This window comes from Lutjanus erythropterus, chromosome 20 (genome assembly GCF_056507025.1).
Source record: "Lutjanus erythropterus isolate fLutEry1 chromosome 20, fLutEry1.hap2, whole genome shotgun sequence".
NCBI classification, from domain to species: domain Eukaryota; kingdom Metazoa; phylum Chordata; class Actinopteri; order Lutjaniformes; family Lutjanidae; genus Lutjanus; species Lutjanus erythropterus.
In genome coordinates, this window is record NC_139336.1 from 26,622,086 (window position 1) to 26,646,078 (window position 23,993).

Consider the following 23,993-nt stretch of genomic DNA (forward strand, 5'->3'; position numbering starts at 1 on the left):
GTTTTCACCAGCCCATAAGGAGGTCAGGTGAATCAGGTGAATTGTGGCTGTCTACTATATGTTGAGTGCGCAGGTGCCTGCTCGTAAAGGAGACCATGACCTTGGGTTTTGGCTGAGTAAGGAGCATCTGAATGAAGCGCGGCGCGCCCCCGGCCGCCAGGCTGAGAAAAGGCGCACCCTCCTGCTTTTACATTTCAGTCACGCAGCTTTGCTCAGATTGGAGATGAAGCATGGAGGATGTGTGTGTGTGTTTTCCTGTCGCGGGCAGCTCGTATCAGTAATTTAAAAGGAGGGGGTAAAAATCGCGTCTTTTGCTTTATCTCATTTAAAATTTCGGGATTAAATTTGGACAAATAGCCGTGTGAGCGCGTTTTTTTTTTCTTTTTGATAATCTTCATCGCTTGCATCCGATCGAGCACCTCGTCGAGATCCGATAAATCAAATCTCCTACGAGTCGTTCATGTTTTTACACCCGTCCGTTTGCAAAATATACAAAGAAACAGAGATTATTTTAGCAGAACTGGACACAGGGACACTGATGGTTTGCAACTGAGGCGATAGATTGCGATGCTTATCATCCAGCACCAGTGATGCTGCGGTATGAGAGCGGTGAAATAGCCTAGAGAGGTGATGGACGATGTCCTCCTGTGTAGCTGGTACAAGACCCCGGCGCTCCTGGTCCTGAATGCAGCGGGGAGAGACACCTAACCGGGTGTCACCGTCAGCCGTGGATGCTGCGCCGCAGGATGGCGTACTCCGACCCATCGTCGGGGAAAGACATACTCGGCAATAGATCGCTCTGTTTTATATTTATTTGCGCATTTGGACTCGTCACCTTATTGCAACAGATTCTCTATGGAAAAAACTACATTAAGAGGTAAGTCTTTCTGTTTATCCTAATCAATAAGAGGGAATTAGAGCGCAGGCCTTGCTGTTTATACACACTGTAAGGATAACATTAAGAAGCATGCCTTCATAGCCGTTTTTCTTTGAGGCTTTTTGCTCCCAGTTAATGACTGAATGGTGCAAAAATAAATTCATGAGTAATTGTTCAGTATAAATGGTTGAACTACATGTGGGGAGGCATGAGAGGGGAGGAAACGAGCTTTAATGGCTGGAAAGAACAATAGCAATTAACCATCCATCTTTTTCTCCCAGTGACATAGAAACAGTTTCCATTGGATTTATTTTTTTGAGCTTTTCTGAAAATGAAGCATCACATTCATACCATACACAGTGCTCCAGCTGTGTATGGTAATGTTTTTTTTTCCCTTTCTTTTTCCAAAGATCTTTATTTGATTTTCCGTTTCAGCCTTCTTCTTCTTGACTGGTCGTAGCCTACATCTTACAGAGAGGCATCAGATTTATCATAATGACAAGTCAAAGCTACAGATTGGAGCTGATGATGATGATTACAGCAACATGACAAAAGATGATGTGTATTTCTTATTGGTCCCTGTTAAAAAAAGAAGTCATTTTTACCATGCAGGCTGCACTCACAGCCACTGCAGAGCCATGTTTTATAAGACCTCTGCAACAGTATTTACCCCCCTGGTATGGATCTGCGTTTGCACCCATTTAGACCCACTTATCTCCTAAATTGCAGCCCCCTTTCCTTCACAATCTGAATTTCAGTGTGAGACGAGCAGATGCTGAGAAGCCGGGATGTTTTGATCTTAAGGTGGTTTGAACAATCTCACAATTCTCACTCCAAAGAACCAAACAAGAGAATAAAGAAACTTTATCCCCACCTCCAGATATTTTTACAGACAGCACATATATGTTTACACCAAAGCAAAACATACATGTGCTGCAATCTGAAAAGCTCCCCACAGCTAACCCCCCCTCTCCCCCTGCCACCCTGCTGGGCTGGTCTTGACAGTACTCAATGTGGATTCATGGCATCCCGATCACCTCTGCGGTGGCGGAAGCGGCGGTGGTGGTGAGATGCATGAATTCAGACCCGACACACGCACCTTTCTTCTTCTCTCTCCACCTAATGTGCCCTTACTTTGCTCCTAGCGCTCGGCCTAGGAGAGAAGGGGGGGAAACAAGCCGCACAACAGAAACCAGCGGGCTCAGCGGCAGCCATTTTGCTACAGTCTGTCTGCACACACACCTCAGTGAGAGTGGGGGGAAGGAAAGAGTGAGAGACTGATGAAATGACTGTGTTTGCATGTGAGTGTGATGCAGAGAGATATGGAGAAGACGTCACCTTATGATATCCATCCAAGCATAAACAATCAGGAGTCGTAGTCCACATGGGTTCGACCACACCCAGCCTCTTCCCCAACCAAACCCAAGCGTGAGGACAGGCTGGCGGGGCGTTTATCAGAGGCGTCTAGGCCAGAACATCAGCAGGGGAGACATTTGGGTGCTTAGACTGGGATAAAAGATGAGTCCAATCAATCTTAGACCAACTCGCTTTGTCCGTTCGTCCATCCCAGATCACCAAAGACCATTAAAGTCAAACTAAGTAATGAAAAACTGCTGCACACTAGAGTCCCATTATGGTGTCACATGAATCGGCCTGCCTTCACTCACATTAGGATGAAGTTGTGGGTGGATGTAGGATGGTAAAATGGCAGCGCAGACTCAAGAGGGGAAGCTTATTATATGATCAGAGTGAGTGACACACTTCTGCAAAGGAAGACATATTAACTTTCAACTCTATTTGACTTGAAGAGGGCGATATCTAAAAATACGCTCAGCTAGAAAGAGTCTGAGCAAAGGCCCCAGGCTGGAGAGGATCGAAAACCGTATGTAAATGAACGTTGTGCATTTGGCTGCAACTGATGACGATCTATATAATTATTAACTCCTGCATTTTTCATCTTGGACCATATTTTCTCACGTTTTGTGTCTAAGTTAGTGATGGGGACAACTAGTTTTGAAATTGGTCCAGTATTGAGGGAGAGTGCTGCATCCAACCGAAGCAAAACTAAGATACAACATAATCCCGCTGGACAACTGCATCTTCAAAGAAAGACCAATAAAAGTGCTTGTTTTTGCCTTTGACAGGCTCAGATTGTTGTTCCAAGTGTCTGACAACATTTTGGTAAAGACTGCTACTGTCAGAGATGTGTTTTTAAAGAATAAGAACAGCTGCTTTATCCCTCTCACCAAACTCACTAGACTACCTCTGCAGAAATGGTCATTTCATCACTGTAAATCAAATAAAACTCACCAAAAACATAGTTGTCCCGATTAATCACTTAAACACAAAAATATAGGAAAATAGGATCCAAGTTGAAAAATACTGAAGTTACCATTTAATCTGTCCATAGTTTGTCATCTATAAAATATCTGGAAAAAGTTAAAAAATGGCCATCACAGTAAACCAGAGGTTAAGATGACATTTTTGGATTGCCATAAACTTAATTTTCAATTATATTAAAGAAAATCCTTGCCTGTGTTACTTGATAAATGATAAACAACTATTAATTTATCAAAATGTTTGCCTTTGCAGAAAAGCTGCACATCTGTTTACATTCTTTCAACTTGATTTTTCATCCTAAAGGTAGTTACTTTACTTTTCACAGTTAGCTTGATACATATTGTTAACAGTATTTACCGTTTATTTTGTGTAGGCTATAGTGTTTTTAAGCTTTTTGATAATCACCTCAATGTTTTTGACTGAACTGTTAGCAGTGTTAGCTAACTAGCTAGTATTGTCATCATCATTAAAGCTTGACAGAAACAAATATAAATTCACCAAAACTTTTTACTGTTTCACTAACTGTGATTGTTTGGTTGAAATGTACCTTTAATTCACAGAGTTAGATGTGAAAACATTCTGGCTGTACACACCGGTTCTCCCTCTCACTCCTCTCCTGATATTTTCACATCTAACTCTGTGAAATGAGGGTTTATTTCGACCAAACCAGAGTAGGTGATTGTTGGAACAGTAGAAGGACGAGTCAAGACGTTTTTGGTGGGTTTTACTTTGTTTCTGTCAAAACTGAATGAAGATGATAATGCCAGCAAGCTAGCCAAGGATGCTAACAGTTAGCTAAGACACTATGGTGATCATCAAAGTGTTAAAAATCCTACACATAACAAACTGCTATTAACAATATGCACAAAGCTAACTGTGAAAAGTGATGTAACTAACTTAAGGATGAAAAATGACTGAGTTTGTAGGCAGTGGTAACGTTAACAGATCTGGCAGGTTGAAAACAGACATGCAGTGCATAAAACTGATATGACACTGCAGAGAATTTACTGACTAATCGATTAATCAATGAATGGATCACTCCAGCAGTTTTGTACATGCAACCCCATTTCTGAGCCCTTCTTGATGCATTATGTATTTGGGTTGCATCTCCCAGATTCTGAGCTTTCCATGCTTTTTATAGTTTTGCTGTGCATGGATATAGATAGAACATACCAGTACATGGAATGGAACCGCTCGTTCATAATTCATAAGTCAGAGCACTTGCAGCATTTGCAAGAGGGATTCCCTGTGAAAAGTTAATGCAGAGAGGAAACAAGAAAGAGACGAAGAAGAGCTCGCCTCTGTTTTCATAAACAACAGACATTACATTTCTTGTTATCGTAAGGACAATGAAGCACTGTCCATCTCAAGGAGGCGTTAGTGGTTACAGGATATACCCTTGGACATGCTAAATGGACATCGGAGCCAAAGTGCTTGGCCCTACCCTTAAAAACAAACTCACATTGTCCAGTTGTATAAAAGTCCTTCCTGCTTCAAGTCCCATTAACAATGCTCAAGGGCAGAATCAGGGCGCATTAGTGCTGCAGAGCAAAGTTGTGCTTGTTGTTTGTCTGATCTAATGCTTAGATTACTGTCTGATGTACGCTCGCAATTGAGTCAATGAGAGGCAAATGGTCTTTAATATGGGAATGGAAGACATCAGAAGCGGTTGCACGAGATTGATTTGGGGTTTTTCTGGTAGCCAAAGTACTGGGAAATATCAGTATTATATTATCTCTATGTGATATTGATCAGCCCATAGCATTTTAGTTAAAAATCTAGCTTTAAAGGACGGTTATTTGTGGGGTTGTTTGAGGTACTTATTGATAGTCCGTGTATTACTTGCAGTAGATGGTGGTCAGCACCAGCCCACAAATTGGGGAAGCAGAGGGGAGTCCTGGTGCAGGAAGCTAAGCAAGGTAAAGCTGTGGACAGGGCCAGCAGGTCAACGTGTAAAAAAAAAATGTCCACCTAAAGGGTATGCTATATTTAGAATTCTTTTTTACCACTCTACCTTACCATCAGACAGTCCTTTCCAGCAGGGACAGTTGTTATATAAGCCAAACATTGCTCTCTCCAAACCAACCAAACTCCATAGGCAAAATCAGTAATTTTACCTTGCAGAACATGGGAGCTGCTGGTCCACCACTGCCTTGATTGACAAGTTTATTTTTGCCATTGTGTGGCTTAAGTGAATCCTAATCGTCCTTTTAAAACACTGAAGTCATGCAATTACACAAAAAAAGTCACACATCAAGGCAGTGGTAGACCATGAAAGCTGGTAAACTCACCGATTCTGCCCATGAAGTTTGGTTGGTTTGGAAAGAGTGATATATAACGTAAGTTTCCTGTCAGAAAAGGTTGTTTGATGGCAAAGTAAAGTGATAAAAATATTCCAAATCTAGCGTACACTTAAACTCATATTGTTTTTTTTTATGTTGACCTTTCTTTAAGTGGTAAAAATGTGTTTTTGTTGCTGCAGTTCATTGCTTAGCTTCTGTGCTGGTGGTCGTCTCTGATTCTCCAAGCTGGGGGGCGTCTACTGTAGGTAATACACTGATAATTACCCCACATCAAATAATCCATTTAAGATTATAACGATGCTGGTTTGATTAGCAGCCAGCTGTCCTCTTTTAGGCACGCATCCTAAACCGAGGCACAAACATCTCTCTGATTTTACGGTGCTCTGCTCTGCAGCTGGTTGCAGAGTGCCGTTGAGATGTTCAAGTAGCAGCACTCAGCAAAGCCGAATGTGCCTGCAGATCAGTATTGACACGATTCCCCCCGATGATGAATGCCCTCTCACATAATGCAACCAGAAAGGCTCTTTGGGTGCAGTTTCCCTGCTGCATTTAGCAGAACACCCACAGAGCACTCACAGAAATGAGTCACTCATGAATACATGCATAATAATCAACCAGTAACAGAATTTGAATAGTCTGTTCACAGAATGAAGATGTAAAAACTCCTACTTAAAGGATAAATGTGATATTCTATAAATTTATTATTGTCAACAAATCCATGAAAAGACCAAAACAAACAATTAATTGATCCAAACGTTGATCCCGCTGATCTCAGGTGTATTCAAAGCCTATCATACGTTCCATAGACTTCTATTTTTGTACAAAAAAAGTCCTGTCATTGCAGTGATGTTTATTTTGAATGCAGCCCCAAACACACAGTCCTGGTGCTGTAAATACTACACAAAATTTGTCTGCAAATAATCCCAACAAATGCTCAGTTTTCTCCTGTTTCAGCAACGTTTGCTATAAACTACAGTGTCCAGTTGTTTTGGGAGGTTGCGGAGCCTTTTTCAAAATAAAAGTACATACATTTAAATCTTCAGTAGGAGTTATACATTGTTGGTTTTGGCCTTTTCATGGGATTTGTTGAGAATAATAAAAATGTATATTGCCACCTATATCATTTAATGCACAATGAATTCTTTATTCATTCAACCATTATTTTAATGAGATAGAGACCTCATTTACAATAGAAACCTGTAAAAAAAATGCACAAAAGATCCTAGACAACAAGAAACAAACATTTAGATAAAAATGGCAATGAAATGCAAAAAAAATAATAATAAAAAGCCAGAATACTAAAATAACAAAGCAATAAGAATAAATAAAGCAATTAAAATTAAAGCAAAATAATTCAACTAAGACAAGAACAGCTGGAAGTGGAAAATATCAAGGCCTCAAATGTGTTTGAAGCCTTGATACTGTGAAGTTTTCCTTTGTTCTAAGCACCCAAAAAGTACTCTTTGTAGATTACTGTAAACAAGATCTGAGGATCCTGATGCCCTTCATCTCTCTAAAATTAGTTAATCAGAATGCACAACACGCTCCTGATGTGAGAGCTGTGAACCACCTGCACCAAAAGTCCTCCTCTGATAAATATACTTGGATGGTTTTGATGAAAATCAGTGTAGCAGAGGCCAAGATACTCCGACCTCTGTGTTTCTGACAATGCAGCGTCTTTTCATGAGACTCAGGCAAGTTTTTTTTACAAAGTCAAGTTCAAGTCAAGACTGGACAAAGCTCCTTCAGCGAAAGAGAAACTTCCGAGAAACTGTTTTCTCAGGCTGAGCAGTGCTAGTAAACTTAGATTTATTTGTAAACCCTCTTTTAACAGTAATATCTGGCTCATTATGTGGTCTAATTTGGCTATTTTATAATGTCTACACTTTGCAAATCTGTTGGCATCTCTCGCCCAGAAGCAATTTGACATTCGCAGCAACATTGGCAGCATTTATTGTTCCTCCCTTAACTCACTCTGACTTTAATATATTGAAGTACAAGTCTAACACTCCTGCAGCCAATATTGTAGAGTGTGAATGTCTGAATAACACTCAGGATAGTGGAAACAGCCCCGCAGAGTATAAATTCAAGAGATAGTTTGGATTTTTTTTTTAAAAAAGTGGGCTTGTATGAGGTACTTATCCATAGTCAGTGTAGGTGTAGGTAGGTGGTGGTCAGCGTGTCCCCAGTTTGGAGAAGCAGAGTGGAATATTGTACTGCTGTGGACAAGGTCAACAGCAAACATTTTATCCACCTAAGAGGCCCACATAAAAAAGTCAAGTGTATGTTGAATTTAAAATATTTTCACTGCTCTACCTCGCTGTCAGAAAGTTTTTTGCTGACGGTAAACTGGTGTTATGTAACCCAAATATTGCTCTCAATAAATCAACCGGACTCCTTTTGCAAAAACAGTAATTTTACCTCGCAGAACATGAGAGCTGCTGGTCTATTGCTGCCTCGATCGGTTAGTGTGTTTGTGTTATTGTGTGACTTTGGTAAATCTGATCTACCCTGCTAAAACACCAAAGACACACGATAACATAAACTAACCAACTGATTGAGGCAGCAGTAGACCAGTAACTCCTGCGTTCGGCAATGTAAAATGACAAATTTTTTCAATGGAGTTTGGTTGGTTTGCAGACAGTGATATTTGGCTTTTATAACAGCAATTTCCTGTCAGAAAAGACTGACTGACAGCTAGCTAAAGCAGTGAAAATATTCCAAATATAGCGTACACTTAAACTGATATGGTTTTTTTTAGGTGGCTAAAATATATTTTGCCACCGACCCTGTCCACAGCAGTACTCCTTAGCTAAACCAGTACTCCTGCTGCTTGTCCAAACTGGGGATGTGCAAACCACCATCTACTGTCGGTAATACACTGAGTATGGGTAAGCACCGCATATAACACCAATTTAAAAAAACAGAACTATCCTTTTAGCCATATAAACCATGATGTCTTTAACAGAAAATTCATTATAACCATGTTTGGTGTCATATTTTGACTGTTTTTCTTGAGCCAAAAAGCTGGTGAGTGTGTGTGTGAGTGTGTGTGTGTGTGTGTGTGTGTGTGTGTGTGTAAATTTGTGAGTGAACACATGGGCCTGGTGGTTGGTATGTGTTGTGACATTCTGCACAATAAGGACAATAAATCCCAAATAAACTGACTCATTTTCTTACTAGTGCGCAACAGTTTAGCCGACTCAAAGGGGACGAGACAGGAAATTGGACCGGTCCCGTTAATTTCTCGGATGACGGATCTCTGAAGCCTGCCAGAAATGGAAGGAAAAGGTACCTTTCCAGCGTGACTGACTGCACAACACCTCTGAGAAAAGAGAGTGTGAGAGAGACTGAGAGAAAGAGAGAGACAGAGTGAAAGAGAACACACAGAAAGTTTCAAATCCATCATAAGAGATTGACGACCCAGCCCTGCATGTGTGGACTGGGCCGCTGATACGCTCCCACCAAGAACACAAGCTGCAGCATATTTTTTACATCTTATTTCCTCTATATTTGTTTTGAAATCTGCAGGTCTTTTTTATTACATAGGAAGTTATAGCAGGGGTGGTGATGTCACAGGACCGCATCACACATTTAAGTCTAACTTAACCTGTCTGCATGTTGACAGATGTTTCCGTCAGAATTTTCAGCCAGATTCACAGATCTCCGTAATAGTCACACCCTGCCTAGCCGATATTAAGAAGAAAAAAAAACGCCCTCAAAGGTAGGCCAGTTTGAAGGCATTTTAAGTATTTTCACAGAAACCCAAAGAATGCCTCTTTCTTTTCCATTAGTTTTGAATTTTGAAAGGGTTAAACTCTCATATTTTTTCAGTGGTGGTTGCACTTCAGATTTTGCTCTTGCATGTTGTCTGATCCCGTTCACCTCGACCCCAGATCTCCTCCAAACCCCACCTCCCCTCCCTTCCTCCTTCCCCACCCCCCTCCTCCCCGCCTTCAAGAAGCTGGTAGAACCACGGTCTCCTGTTGATGTACTGGCTTCTCCTCGTTCCTCTGTGTCCCATCCAGCACCCATTTTCCAAATGCCTTGTCCTCCTCCTCAATCTGTGTCTCATGTGTTCTGCACAGCTCTGTGTGTATGCCATGTACATAGTGTGGACACTTCTCTCTGCTCCCCCCCTATCTCCCCTTCTCACATCTGCATTGTCTCTCTCTGCGACCTGGATTTACTCCCCTTTTCCACTTTACTTTCCTTGCTACAATAAGACAAGAACGTGCCAGATTTGTTCTTTTGCCCCCCCCCCAAAAGCTCCAAATCCTAATTGCACTGAGCCGTAGATGTCAGTATCTGTGGTTAAATGCTGGTTAGTCCAGCATTGTACAGTTAAAAGTAAGGCTTCAAGGTTCATTTGTCCCATGCAGTGAAATGAAGGGACAACTGTACGAGATGATATTCATCTCATCGACTGAATTAGACCTGAACGGAGAACACTTGCAAAGGTTTCATCATCTTAGCTAAAACAAAGCATGACGAGTCCCCATTCAAAGTGTCCAATATGTTCTGCAAAACCTCAGAAATACACTGCATCATCAGGTGGATGTAGACAACCAGTTTCATCGTTCCTTATTTGTACAGTTTCATCCCAGCATCTTGTTCCTTTCTAATGCATCCCTCCATTGTATTGCTTGTTGTGTTCTTTTATTATTAATATTATCATCATTATTTTTTTAACTCACCTCATTTACCTCCACAGCCACAGGTAATATGCTGCAACATCATCCATCCTCCAAAAAACACCATGCACACTACATCCTATCTATCTGATGTGACAAAGACACAAAACAGTTAAATCCCCTCAAGCTATAAACATGTAGATTTCCAATTAACTTACTGTAGATACTGTTGGTTTTAATAAGTGTTAAATAGAGAAGCTAAATTTGCTGTACGGATCAATATCTTTATTTATACAAAACACATTTATTTAATTGCAACCAGAGAGAGATGACAGAGCTGTCAGTTCTGTGGCCTTCTGCCCAAACCCTGAAAGGAAAATTATAGATCAGAGCTAAATAGAGAAACCCTCTGGGGGTGAGACAAAATCATTTGGCTGGTGTAAGGCCTTAATGTACATTTCACACATTTCAGTGCCTGTTTATCGCCTCACGCCTGTGCAGCAAAGATAAAAATGCACTCGGAAACAATGTTGTATTTGCATGCAGGTTTCAGGGAATTCAAGTTAATATTTTGCAGCTCTGTTTTAGTCATTAGTCAAGTGGAATTATAAAATCAAAATCTATCATCTGGAATAATCAGAGGAGTGAGAATTCTTCCCTTCAGAGCCGTTGAGTTCCCTCTTAAATATTTCTCAAATTTTTATTTCTATTTTGTCTCGTGAGATTTTTTTTTTTTTTTTTTTTTTCAACTTGAAAGCTCTAGACACTTTCTTACTACTTTTATGATACTGAAACATACAACAAAAGAGTTGAGAGAGACAACTTAGACTTAACCATCTTTTGGTAAATAGGTGTATATTTCTAGGTTATGAAACTGCTGTGTGTGTAAAAAAGCGATGAAAAATACTATTTGTGCCATAAAGTGTAATAATATTTTCAAGGTTTTGCTACTAGAATGGGAAAAAAAGCAATTTTTGAACAATATCCAGCCATAGACTTGAACAATAGCCACGAAGGCCAGATGACAAACCATAATATACAGTTCCACAACTTCATAAAGAAGACATACCAGACCAAAACGTCTTATTATGTTGGATACCATAAAATATGGTGCAGTGTTCCGGTGTCATCTGCAGATATCTGGTTGAGAGTTCCTTATAAAAAGCTAATAAAAAGCTAAATAATCTCCAGTAGATAGCAGATGGGTTCAGAGATTGCATTTCGGCCAGTGAGTTTGGCCTAAATAAAAGCAAAAAGCAATTCCAAACTTTTGAATTAGTGATCAAACCACTGAAACAGTCCATTAGCAAGTCAAGCATTTACACTTAACATTTACATCCATGTACTCCATCAGTGTTTCGGCAAAGTGCACTAATGAAAAGTAGATTTGTTGTTTTTATTTAATTTTAGCAGCAGTATCCTCTGCATAATTACATGATCTTATACACATAAAAAACTCCATCCTAACCAACTCCATTTGAAAACATAAACTTACCCACATTTTACCCAGACTGCACGCTGACTGCATGTAAATACAATGTTTTGCTGCAAGAAATGAGGCATTACTTCACAGATAAATGGCAACTTCTCAGCACCTTGATAAGAAATATCCAAATAAGAATCCTTTTGACTTTCTCTGCAGGACCATTTTATCAAATCCACCAAAACACAGTCACACCACCATACTGAAGACATTATTTTTGTGTGCTTTTGGTTAATGTTGCCATTTCAATGTAACGACTGTTTTATATGTGTAAAATAGCTGTAGTTAAAAATATTAAATTTCCAAAAGTCTTATTGGTTATCGCCTCCATGTTATGATTACCTGTTTGCATGAACATCTGTGTATGTGTGCACAATGTATGAAATTATCAAGAAATCAGCCACTGAGTCAAAATTTCACATTTTTGCAGCCACTACAATCGACATATAGTGTTAATTTTATGCAGTTGATAATATAAATGACTAAATATGTTGTACTGCCTTGCACAAAAGCATATCCACCAAGATGCCACACTGCTATAACCATCTAATCCACCTTTTTAACAAGCTATGCACTGAAATAAATCCCCTTTTCCCTTTCAGACTGTTTTCTGTTTCTCTTCTAAATTAATATGCAGCACACCTTTTTATCACAGACTACTAATGTTAAACCATGCAAATTCTCACCATAACCAATTAAATAAGTAAAAATATGAGAGGTATTAATGTATGACATTGGTTTAGACTAAGATGTAACAGAATCTGGTGCAAGTGTCCAGTAAACAGTTTGTTATTATCCTGTTTGTGACGCCTAAAATCAGTTTCATCACTTCTGTCATTTGTCATCTCACAATGCTGATATTCTATTATTTCATTAAGTCAAACCATAGACATTTTTGTAGTAATTATAAGATATTTTCTTTAACACGCTGTTTAGTATATTGTATTTTATCCACAGTCTGTTGTTGATTCTCTTGTGTGTGGAGAGCTGTAGGCAGAGGATGACTGTGTCTATCCCTCCAGGTATCTGGAAAACTATGATGGCTCCTTTGAATACAACTCCACTGCATGCAGGGAGCTCAGACAGGAGATTATGGACGTCAAAGTCCTGACAATGTGAGTGATCATTGTGATGTTAACTCCTAACACCTCTTGTGGACAACCTGTTTTAGAATAACATCTTTCCCCCCTAAGGTGAGCTTCAAGCACCTGTCAGGTACGTAGAGAGAAAATTCACCACCTGATTTATGATGGATGAATATAGTTCAGGTCTGAGGAAACAAATATTAATTGTCATTTAACCCTAAATAGAAACAAAAATATTGTCCTTAAAGAGACCGGCTTTATTTTATTTTATTTTTTCTGTGTCTAGTGAGAAAAGAGATTATTGCAAATCATGCTAGTGGCTCTGTGAGGCTGCACTGTGCGACGTTGCTTTGAGCTACATGCTAATGTTGGCATGCTTACACGTTCACAATGAGAATGCTAACATGCTGATGTTTAGCAAGTGTAGTGGTTACCATGGTCACTATTTTAAATTAGTGTGTTAGCATGCTTAAAGTTAATTAGCACAAAATAGTACAGCTGAGCTTGCAACATAGACAGTACAATAAGCTAAGCTAATTCACAGCTAATTCAAAATGGGCAAAGTTGGATTTATTTTTGCAACCAGCGGACTCGCCCCCCTGCTGCACATGTGAAATAATGCAGGTTCAAGGCATTTCCTCATTGGCTTCACCTTTCAGAACTGGAAGCTCTGTCCACGAGTTCTACTGTCTATGCTAAAAGCAGGCACGCCCTTAATTATGCATAACTGTAACCCTTAATATAATTTAAACAGGTGTGTTTTATAAAAATCCACACTCTGTGCAGCAGGGACCAACTCCTGCGAGCACCTTGGTCAAGGGCACTGACAGGACAAATTAACCTAACATGCATGTTTCGGGGGTAAACTAGAGCACCCGCAGGAAACACATGCAAACATGGGAAGAGCATGCAAGCTCTACACAGAAAGGCCCTGTTCTAGCCAGAATTTGAACTCAGGACGTTCTTGCTGTAAAGTGACAGTGCTAACTGCTGAGCCGCTGTGCTGCCCGTTACAGCTCTCATTTTTTATTGTCAGTTTAACTGCAGCACACTATAAATAACATGCTTTCACATAATGCGGTAGATTATTGGCCAGATTCCACTCTTCAATGAGCCAGTTGTGCTATTGGCAATTTGAGGGGCTCTTTTCCTCTTGTATGAATGTGAACATTGTCCAGTGACCTTTTGTGCGTGCCCCTCAGGCTGCCAAACTCTAATGTCGAATGCATTCTTGGAGCTTGATGAAGGGCCATGGGCCACTCTGGCTGTAGCAGACTACAGCTGCTGTCACTCTGCCAGAAAGACAGACAGACAGACAAGGAATGGTGCCACCCTGCCTCCCAGAGCAAATCACATCTTCCAATCATCTCATAGGAAATGTCAGTTCAAGGACAGCTATTTGCAGACGTGCTTGATGGAGCCACAGTCTTTGTTCTAACGAGTTCAGATCCAGTGGCATCAGCAGAGCCATCACTGCAATTTTCTGTCCCTTTGTTCGTGTCTTTGAGTGTTTTTTATGATGTTTCTTCAGTCTGCTACGCTTGTAGAGACATGGTTAATTGGAAAGAACATGACCATGGGTATCCCTCCTCATTCCTCAAGTCTCTCTGCCTGTCTGCCAGGGTGAAAACCTCAGAGCTGTTTGAGAGATGGAGAAACCTGCAGGTGTGCAGATGGGAGCAGAACAAGGAGGAGACCAGCAATTTCAAGTAAGCATTATTCAGTCTCAGCACAGGAAACGTACACAATGTCTTGATTTCTTAGATCTCAGCAGAGGTGTGGACTCGAGTCTCATGACTTGGACTTGAAGCAGAGTCAAGTCATAAATTTGGTGACGTAAGACCTGACAAAATCAAAAAAGATTTACAACATGACTTGGACCTGGACACCAATGACTCGTGACTATGCTTGGACTTCAGTCTTGTGACTTGAAAATACCTTCCCTTAAGCCCAAAGATTAAAACTTATGTTATTCAGAAAGTTCCTGATTCAATTAAATACAACAAGACAGAACAGAAACAAACAAAATGTATTCTGCTGTGGTACTGGTTAATAATGTTATAACCTAGGGAGAACCGGGTTGATTACAGCAGGTCACATGGCCAAACGGTCATGACTGTTGTTTCCAGCCCGCAAACTTTGTTGCTTGTTACATCCCTCTTCCTCCGCTGTTTCCTGTCTGTCTCTACACTGTCTTTATCTAATAAAGACAAAAAACGGACATGTCTGTCTTGACCAAGAACTTGACTTGCAACTTGTTAGTCTTGACTTAGGACTTGACTCGATACTTGTCTGTCTTGACTTGGAACTTCACTTGGGACTTGCCTGTCTTTACTTGGGACTTGTCGGTCTTGACTTGGGATTTGATGTGATACTTGTCTGTCTTGGCTTTGGACTTGACTTGGGACTTGTCTGTCTTGACTTGGATCTTGTCAGTCTTGACTTGGAACTTGATGCGATACTTGTCTGTCCTGACTTGTGACCTGCCAGTGTTGTCTTGGGACTTGTAGCGTTACTTGCCTGTCTTGCCTTGGGACTTGACAGTCTTGACTTGGCTAATGACACACAGCTGTTAAAAAATAACAATAATATACTGTATATAACACACTGGTATCGGATCGGCACTTGTCATTGGTTGATGAGTTAAGATAAGCAAAGTTCGAGTATCAGAATCTACATCGGGAAGGAAAAATGGTATCAGAACATCTCTGGTTTTCTATTTTGATAAGATCATAAGAAAAGAGAAGAAAATACTTTAAGAAAAACAATTTTGTAATTTTTAATTTTACACGCACAGAAGGGTTTTTGTGGGACTGAGGAGGTAAAGCCAAGGTCAACACAATACAAGGTTTTAAGCTAGTTTTGGTCTTGATGCTGGAAGGAAGTCGATGACAAATAAACTGACTCCGTCCTGTCCTTGTTGTCCTCCTGAAGGATGTCTCTGTCTCGCTGCTGTAATGCTCCTTCCTTTCTGTTCACCACCAAGAGGAACACTCCTGCAGGGACCAAGCTGAGGTACGAGGTGGACACCAGTGGTATCCTCCCCATCACCACTGAGGTCTTCAAAATGTTCCCAGATGTGAGTTCTTCTAAACCCGGTGACAAGATTTGTTCAGTTTTGAGAGCGCTCAGTCCTGTCTCTCTGAATTTAACGACATGTCTTCTTTATCCAGGACATGCCGTATTCCAAATCACAGTACAAGAAATGTGCTGTCATTGGAAATGGCGGCATCATCAAGAACAGCAAATGTGGAAAGGAAATTGACTCAGCAGATTTTGTGTTTAGGTATGCAGATTATAATCCTCTAGTGTTGTGTGAGGGCTGCACAATAATAATTACAATTCAGTTTTCTCACTAATAAGCCCATGATGATTATAATTGTACATTCATTTTGGGCGGAATAGATCATTTGCAATGCATGCAGTCATGTTAAAAGGCTTGGAAAATCCCATAACATTGGTGGTTCGATTTGTCCTTCATTGTTCAGATGTTTAAACAATTTTATGATCCACTTTTAGTGTAAGGAGAGAAAAGGCTTTTAGGTATGAGGACTAAGTGAAATGTTTAGCGAATGCAACACTATAATGGATAAAGAGCTGGAGTTGTTGGAGTGTAGACTTCCATAAATCCAATAAAGAGCAGAACAGAGCCGCTAACGATACCCTATACTCTGATAATAGTAGCTCCCAGGAACAGCTTGCACACAGTGAAGAAATAGTAGATGTTGCTGTTGTGAAGTTTTTTTTAATGCAACCTGTAACTCAACAGAATAATGAAATACGATGCTACTTAGCCTTGGACGTTTTTACAGCAGCTAGTAAGCTAGTTAGCCAAACGTCTGCAGCTCATGTTAGAGCAGACACACTCGCTGCACAATCAATTCCTTAGACTTAAACTAGAGATGCATGGTGCCAATAACCAATAAATACCTGCTTCTCATGGCTGGTATAAGATTCTGATAATTTCTAATTTTCTGATTTTTAAAATGCTCAGACTAGATCTAACTGACATCACAGTACAATGATTCTTCAAATGTTCATTTATTTTTTTGAAGTAAAGCACAAAACTTTTATCGGGCATTTTGCCTAAAAGTTATAATTAAATGCTTTGATAATCTCTCAAAACAGTTATTATTTTAGCTGATATGTCTAGAGCTGAAACCAATGATTAATTTCATAGTCGATTAATCTGTTGATCATTTTCTTGATGAATCGATAATACGTGTCAGAAAATTATGAAAAGTGTTGATCAGTGTTTCTCAAAGCCCAGGGTGATATTCAGTTTACTGTCATGAAGAAGTAAAGAAACCAGAAAATATTCATATTTAAGAAGGTAAAATCGGAGAATTTTGACTTTTGAATAAAAATAATAATTTAATTATAGATGAATTGTTGCAGTTCTAATAATTGAATTATCAGAATAATAAATAATAATATAAATTTCCCATTATTGGCTCATAATTTATTGTGCATTCCTAACTTAAGCGCTTGTATGTTGGTTTTGAAAAGGCAAAATAAGACACCACCCTGCACACTTCTATCACTGTCCTACAGCCTCCTGCACACTGCGTCAACATGTGGACACGTCCAAAGCTTGACAGGCCTGCCTTAAAGCTATGCTATAATTGGAGCCCAACTATTATATGATTAATTGTGCAGCTCTACATTGTGTCTCACCAGCATGCCTAGTTTGAAATGTGTCATGTCAAATCAAAAACATTTAAAGTCCTTTAACAGTGGACTGTATTTTCTTTTTTTTGCAGGTGCAACATACCACCCATCAGTGAGAAGTACACGGCAGATGTTGGCACTAAAACAGATCTGGTGACAATAAATCCGAGCATTATTACAGAGAGGTACTGTAAATATGGTCATGGGGGTCTCCTTCTCTCTCAGTCTGTCTCTGTCTTTACTCGTCCTCTCTTTCGTTTTTTGTCATCTCGTGTTTCGCTCCCAGGTTTCAGAAGCTGGAGAAATGGCGGCGGCCGTTTTACGAGGTCCTCCAGAATTACGAGAACTCCTCAGTGGTGCTTCCCGCTTTTTACAACACCCGCAACACCGACGTATCTTTCCGCGTCAAGTACATGCTGGACGACTTCGACTCCCAGAGGGGCGTGTTCTTCTTCCACCCGCAGTACCTGCTCAACGTGCAGCGCTTCTGGGCGGTGCAGGGCGTCCGGGCCAAGCGGCTCAGCAGCGGCCTCATGCTCGTGACCGCCGCCTTAGAGATGTGCGAGGAGGTCCACCTCTACGGTTTCTGGGCGTTTCCCATGAATCCCTCCGGCATCTTCATCACCCACCATTACTATGACAACGTCAAGCCACGGCCGGGCTTCCACGCGATGCCCCATGAGATTTTCAACTTCATCCACATGCATACTCGTGGGATCATCAACGTACACACGGGGCAGTGCACGTGATCCCTCACTCGTCTGCTTTAACGGGGAAGTTTTACCTTTTAGTTTGTTTATTTTAAATCAGGTTTACCTGTTGTGTTTTTATTTCAGTCAGTCTGACATTTCTAATCCATTCTTGAGAACTGGGACAAATCATGTCCTACCAAAATAAAAGCATTAGAAAATTATTAATACCAAAACTCTTCTGTTAAAAATTGATTCTTTAATGATTTATGTTTGAAAAATACATAATTTCTCAAGTATTTTGGTTTTCTTTAATTTCTAAACTCCCAAACAAGAATTCACAACTTCGAACAATTTAAAAAAAAAACATATTATAACTCTTAAAAATACCTACATACCTACTGATGACACAGGTTTAAAAATATGTTATTATAACCGTCTTTGCTTTAAGAGTCTTTTTTTTTATGTTGGCCCTTTATCAGATTTAATGCTATTATTGCTATTAGATTTGTCACAACCATAACATGTCAACTCTGTAGCCCTTCTAAATCAAAGCCAAATAAGAACTATGTTTTAAAATGTGTATTTTGATTAGCATTAAGAGCGTTAGCATTAAGATAACATCAGCTGCGTCAGATTTTCCATCTGATGGAATTGATGTCTAAACCCCAAGAGTTTGTTCTTTTAAAATATATTTTTCCAGCATAATTGAAGAGTAAAAATCAAAGTAAAGTTTTGTCCCATTTCTCAAGAATGAGTGTTTTGTATTTCCCCCCTATTTAAAAAGAGAGTAGGCCTTCAGAGCGTACACGTCTTTGCTCTCAACGACACGTTGAAGGTTGCTTGCTTTAATTGCCAACATACTTCTCTTTTCTACGCGTACCTTAAGTTGTTTATTTAGCCAATCAACTCACTATGGTCGTCTCTGACTCTCTGACCATAGGATGCTTGTTTTTAATGTGAAAAGTGGTCTTCATAGTGATGTTGTTTGTGTGAAGTTTTCTAGTGGCTCTGCTGTACAGAGGTGTTGTTTTCTACTCAACGTTGCACAGATATTTACGCCGAAGTGGGCCGCAGTGGGTGTCTTTGTGCCACCTCATCCCCCACCCCCACTCTCTCTCTCTTCTCTTCTCTTTATCTCGGACACTCTGTGGGTGTGGCAGCTTTTAATGTTTGTGTAAAACAAAACCTGAACCTTGATATTCAGTAAATATTCCAAAAAAAAATGCTCAAAAAAAGATGAAATTCTAACATCTAATTGTCTACTTTTGTAATCTATTTCCTATTCACCAGATTCCTTGGGTGAATATTTTAAAAACAGCGTTGAAACGGCCTGTTTTCAGTGGCCTCCCTTCTCCCATTTAAAAAAAATTCCTCAGATATTTCTGGTGTAAAAAAAAAAAAAAGCATATACAAGAGGAGCAGTGAAGTGGAGGTTTTAGACAAAAGCCAGATAAATATTTTGCAGTGAAGACCACTTCAGAAAAACTTTCAATGCCGCCGTCCAATTTGTAAAGCAACATAGCTCTGTGGAGCGATCCAGCCTCTCGCTGTCATTCATGTCTTAAGCCATGCTGCCTTATGAGATATCAAACCCCTCTATGCGATATGCAATACACCCATGTGTTTTGCTTATCTACAAATACATTTCCATCAAACTACAACCCGATTCTAAAATAGGTGGGACGCTGTGTACAATAGAGTGCATTGGTTTGCACATCTTTATCGATTGAAGACAGCGCAAAGACAAGATGTTTAATGTTCAAACTGATCAACTTTATATATATTTTTTGTAGATTATGCGGCCTGCAACATGTTCTGAAAAAGTTGGGACAGGAGCTTGTTTCCCTCTGTGTTACATCACCTTTTCTTTTAGCAACAATCGGTAAACGTTTGTGAACTGAGGACTGAAGTTTTTTTTATACCTGCTGCAGCTCAATGGTCTGGGGTCTCTGTTGTCGTGTTTTGTGCTTCCGAATGCACCAGACATTTTTAAAAGGAGTAAAGTTTTCCAAAAACAATCTGAATTGTGGACTCATCAGACTGCAGCACCATTTTAAACTTGAGCCCATAGTGTAATATCCTTTATATAATCATGTCAGTTTTTAATGCAGTGCCATCTGAGGGGTCAAAGGTCACAAGCATTCAGTGTTGGTTTTCAGCCTCGCCCCTTACATGCAGGGATTAATCTGTATTCTCTGAATCATTTAATGGTATTATAGATATTATAAATTCCTTGCAATTGTTTATTGACAACTGTTGGACTGTTTGCCCCAGCAGTTTTTCACAAAGTAGCGAACCTCACCCCGTCCTTGCTTGCGCAGCTGAGAGTTTGGAGGACATCCCTTCCATTCCCAGTCCTGATACTGTCACCTGTTTGCCTGTGAAAAGTTCCAGACAGGTGTTTTTTGAGTCTTGCACAACCTGTCCAGTCTTTTGTTGCCTCTTTCCAAACTTTTATGAAACACGCTGTAGGCATCAAATTCAGAATGAGCGCATATTTACAAAAGAACAATGAAGTTAATCAGCTTGAGCGTTAAATATCTTTGTACTTTGTTCTGTATTCAACTGTCGAAAAGGATCTGCGTCTAATCTATTTTAGAATTGGGGATGTAAATCTTTGTTTGTCTCTCGAATCAAAGGACATTTAAGACCCTCTAAAGTAAAGAAATTCATGTGCAGTTCTCAGCTTATATTCTCTTGGGATTAGCGAAGTCTTACTCCATGTAAAATCCACTCATAATCATGTAATGCTCTGCATGACTTTACTCTATACTTGGCTTTGTGTGTGCCTGCTTCAATGATCACTGAAATATGTTTACACTTAAGCCTCTACGGACGTTCACAGTGCTTTTGGAGATGTACTGTACACACGAACCTTTTCACTGAGAAATGAATGGATTCGTCGAAGTGAATTGTCTGATAAGCGGATGCGGTACTCGTTGATTAAAAGCGCAAGAATGAAGATGGCTGCTGCCCGTTTGTGAAATGCTACGACACTTTTATTACTACTGTGTCATTTCACCTTCCCATTTGAACTGTGAACATTCAGTTTGCATTCATGCGCTGAAAAGCGGTGTTGGTTTTTACAGTTTATTTTGTCGCAGAAGGTTTTAAGAGACTCTCAGTTACTATTTTGTCACTCCTCTGTTCATGCTCGGCTGTCCTTTGTGTTTGAAGGACATCATTGCGAATAATATTTAAACATGCTGTTTCTTTCATCGTTTATTCAGACTCTTTGTGTGTTTATGCACAAGAGATTTGAGTTCAGCAAATGTGAACACCAAAAATTTTTTGGCTTGACCTCTAAAATTGTTGTACAGACACAACTGAATCAAGAATGGAAAAATGAAGGGAACTGGTCTGTGTACTGAATGGAGGTAATATATAATACACAGTGCTTCTTAAATGACTCTGGATCATTCTTTATACTGGTATTGTGTTTGTAAATAAACTTGTTTGGATTTTCTCACTTGTGGATTAATTGTTCTCATGTCTGTCCATCAGTGTGCAGTATCTGAGTGCATGAATTAATATTTTAAAATAATACATTTACCACAAACAAGAATATGAATGAATACACTAACTGATCAGAGACGGAAGAAGTACTCAGATGTTGCACTTAATTTAACGTAGTATTAGAAGTATTAGCATCAAAATATATACAAAATGTAAAATACACTTTATGCAGAATGGCTAATTTCAGAATAATATAAAATATTTTTTTGAACTATAATTATCTATGCAATAATGTGTACATCACTTTTACCAATTTTATATACTTTATCTGTTGGTAACTTATGAATTTCTCCTGGGTATGAAAGTTTTATCTTGTTACATCATCATTTATTGCTTATTAATCTGAATCTGCAAGGAGGTAAAGTTATAAGATAAATGTAGTGGAGTAAATAAAGTACTCTCTATAAAGTAGCAGAAAGTGGAAATACTTCAGTAAAGTACAAGTACCTGGTATTCAACATTTCCTGATTTTGTTGTGACCACCACATGCTGCGGCTGCCGAGGGCCACAGAGGACACAAGATGCTAATTCAACTGTCTCATTTCAGTGCAGTTAACCTGTCGTTTGTCTGCTCCAATTAGCTCGTTAAGCAAAGCTCCTGTCGACACCTCAATTATTAAGCAGCGGCTGGTGTCGGTGTCCTCTCACTGACTCACTCAGTGAAGGATGGCTGCTGCTGGGACTACGGCAGATCATAACTGACTCATGCTTTGACTGTTGAGGTCTTTTAAGACAGTTGTTCACCAGTCGGTGTACTTCTGCTGTGCGCCGAAAGATTGTTGTAATGTTACCGTTAGCTCAAGTAATTTGAAAACTTTGAAAAGAGAAGTTGAAACAGTTTATTAGCATCCAACTCAGAAAACAGATGTTACTTAACCAGCAGGAAGTGGAAGCAACTGATTAAATTAAATACTCAGATTACTGTAATTAAGGTTTTCAAGTCTGCACTTTCACTCAAATGTAATGCATTACAATGTGTAATCTACGTGGTTACTTTTAAAATGTATAAAATATAGTTTAAAATACTGGATAAAATGTTGAAATAGTTAGCTAAAAGTAGTTGATAAGCTAAATGGTTAACAGTAAAGGATACATTGTTGAAATTGTTAGAAAAAAAAATTGAGACAAAGTTTAAACAGTGTAAGAGTAGTTAAAAGAGATAAATGGTTATCTAACTATTATGCTAAGTAACTGTTAGTGGCTAAATAGTTGAAACCTAGATAGCTAAAAGTAATGGACAAATAGATTAAACCCATACTATGGTTAAGCTAAAAGTAACTGATAAAGGTTGAAATAGAAAGCTAGAAGCAAAGTTTAATGTTAAATAGTTGCACTTAACAGCTAAAAGTGATGGATAAGCAGTTTAAACTGTTGAAAAGCTAAAAGGAATGGATAAAGTGTTCAAGCACATCATGGATTAAACAGTTTAATAACTAAACGTAGGCTAATGGTTACAACTACACCACTGAATTATTGTAAACTAATAGATAAACTGTTGAGATTATTTGAACAATATCTGCTTTTATGTCTTTTTGTATGTAGACTAGGCTTCGGCCTGGTGGTCTACTGGACATTAAGATCACAATGGACACAACAAATCAGAAAACAGATCTTTTAAAGTCTACATTTATAACGTCAGTCTAACATTATAAAGTTTTATTACATGAATATTATTCAGTGGTTATGTAGGAATACTGTAGTGTTTGGTGTTGAACATTAGGGGAAGTATTCCTCAGTGAACTGGGTCAAATGAGGTTTGACTCTCTGCTGTCATCTGTGTGTTGGGTAATCTGATGTTGAAAGATCAATATGACCAAACTGTGCCCTTCCCCCTGATGCCCACATTATCAGGTGTCAGGTGGCAGCAATAACACTAATGGGATGATTTGGCTCATAGTCAGGTGCAGATGTGGACGCCGGTGCCATGCAACAAAAACTTGCATAAAAGAATTTAAATAATAAGTTATAAAATATATGATACAGTCCTCTAAAGACAGAAGTCATGTAGAATTTATTCTGTCTGTCTTTCTTACGTCTAGTGTTGATATACAGCTGAAATTAGCCAGTGTTAAAACTTTCCTGTGTAAACAAATCAACATTTATTATGATTTTAGTCTTTACTTTGTATTTTTCAAATTTTAAATTCAGAGCAACTTTGGATACACAATGTGGATTTTTTTTTTTTTCAGCCAATACCATAACCAATAATTATCTGCTTTTAATGGCTGATACCGATCAGATAACTGGTAATTTCACATTTTTGTGTTTTAAAAAGAAGTTAATAAAACGTAGTTTATACTCTGCTTTGACATAATCTATTAAAACAGATATTATTACATTATTATTACAGATAATAATAAAAAATAACATAAGTTTCCTATTATTGGCTGAT

General features: G+C 39.2%; 1 protein-coding gene across 3 annotated transcripts; it reads left to right on the forward strand.

Annotated features, from left to right (window-relative positions):
- The first annotated feature begins 210 nt into the window (after positions 1-210).
- Positions 211-18,566, forward strand: st8sia5 (ST8 alpha-N-acetyl-neuraminide alpha-2,8-sialyltransferase 5). 3 transcript variants are annotated; one of them, XM_084746140.1, is made up of 9 exons: positions 211-877; positions 8,704-8,811; positions 9,149-9,244; positions 12,660-12,752; positions 14,345-14,431; positions 15,657-15,801; positions 15,896-16,008; positions 17,486-17,578; positions 17,680-18,566. In XM_084746140.1, the coding sequence occupies exons 1-9, from the start codon at positions 732-734 to the stop codon at positions 18,140-18,142; spliced, it is 1,344 nt and encodes a 447-aa protein (XP_084602266.1). In that variant the 5' UTR covers positions 211-731; the 3' UTR covers positions 18,143-18,566. The 3 variants fall into 3 exon arrangements, with proteins under 3 accessions (XP_084602266.1, XP_084602267.1, XP_084602268.1); XM_084746141.1 differs by lacking the exon at positions 9,149-9,244; XM_084746142.1 differs by lacking the exons at positions 8,704-8,811; positions 9,149-9,244.
- The last annotated feature ends 5,427 nt before the right edge of the window (positions 18,567-23,993 follow it).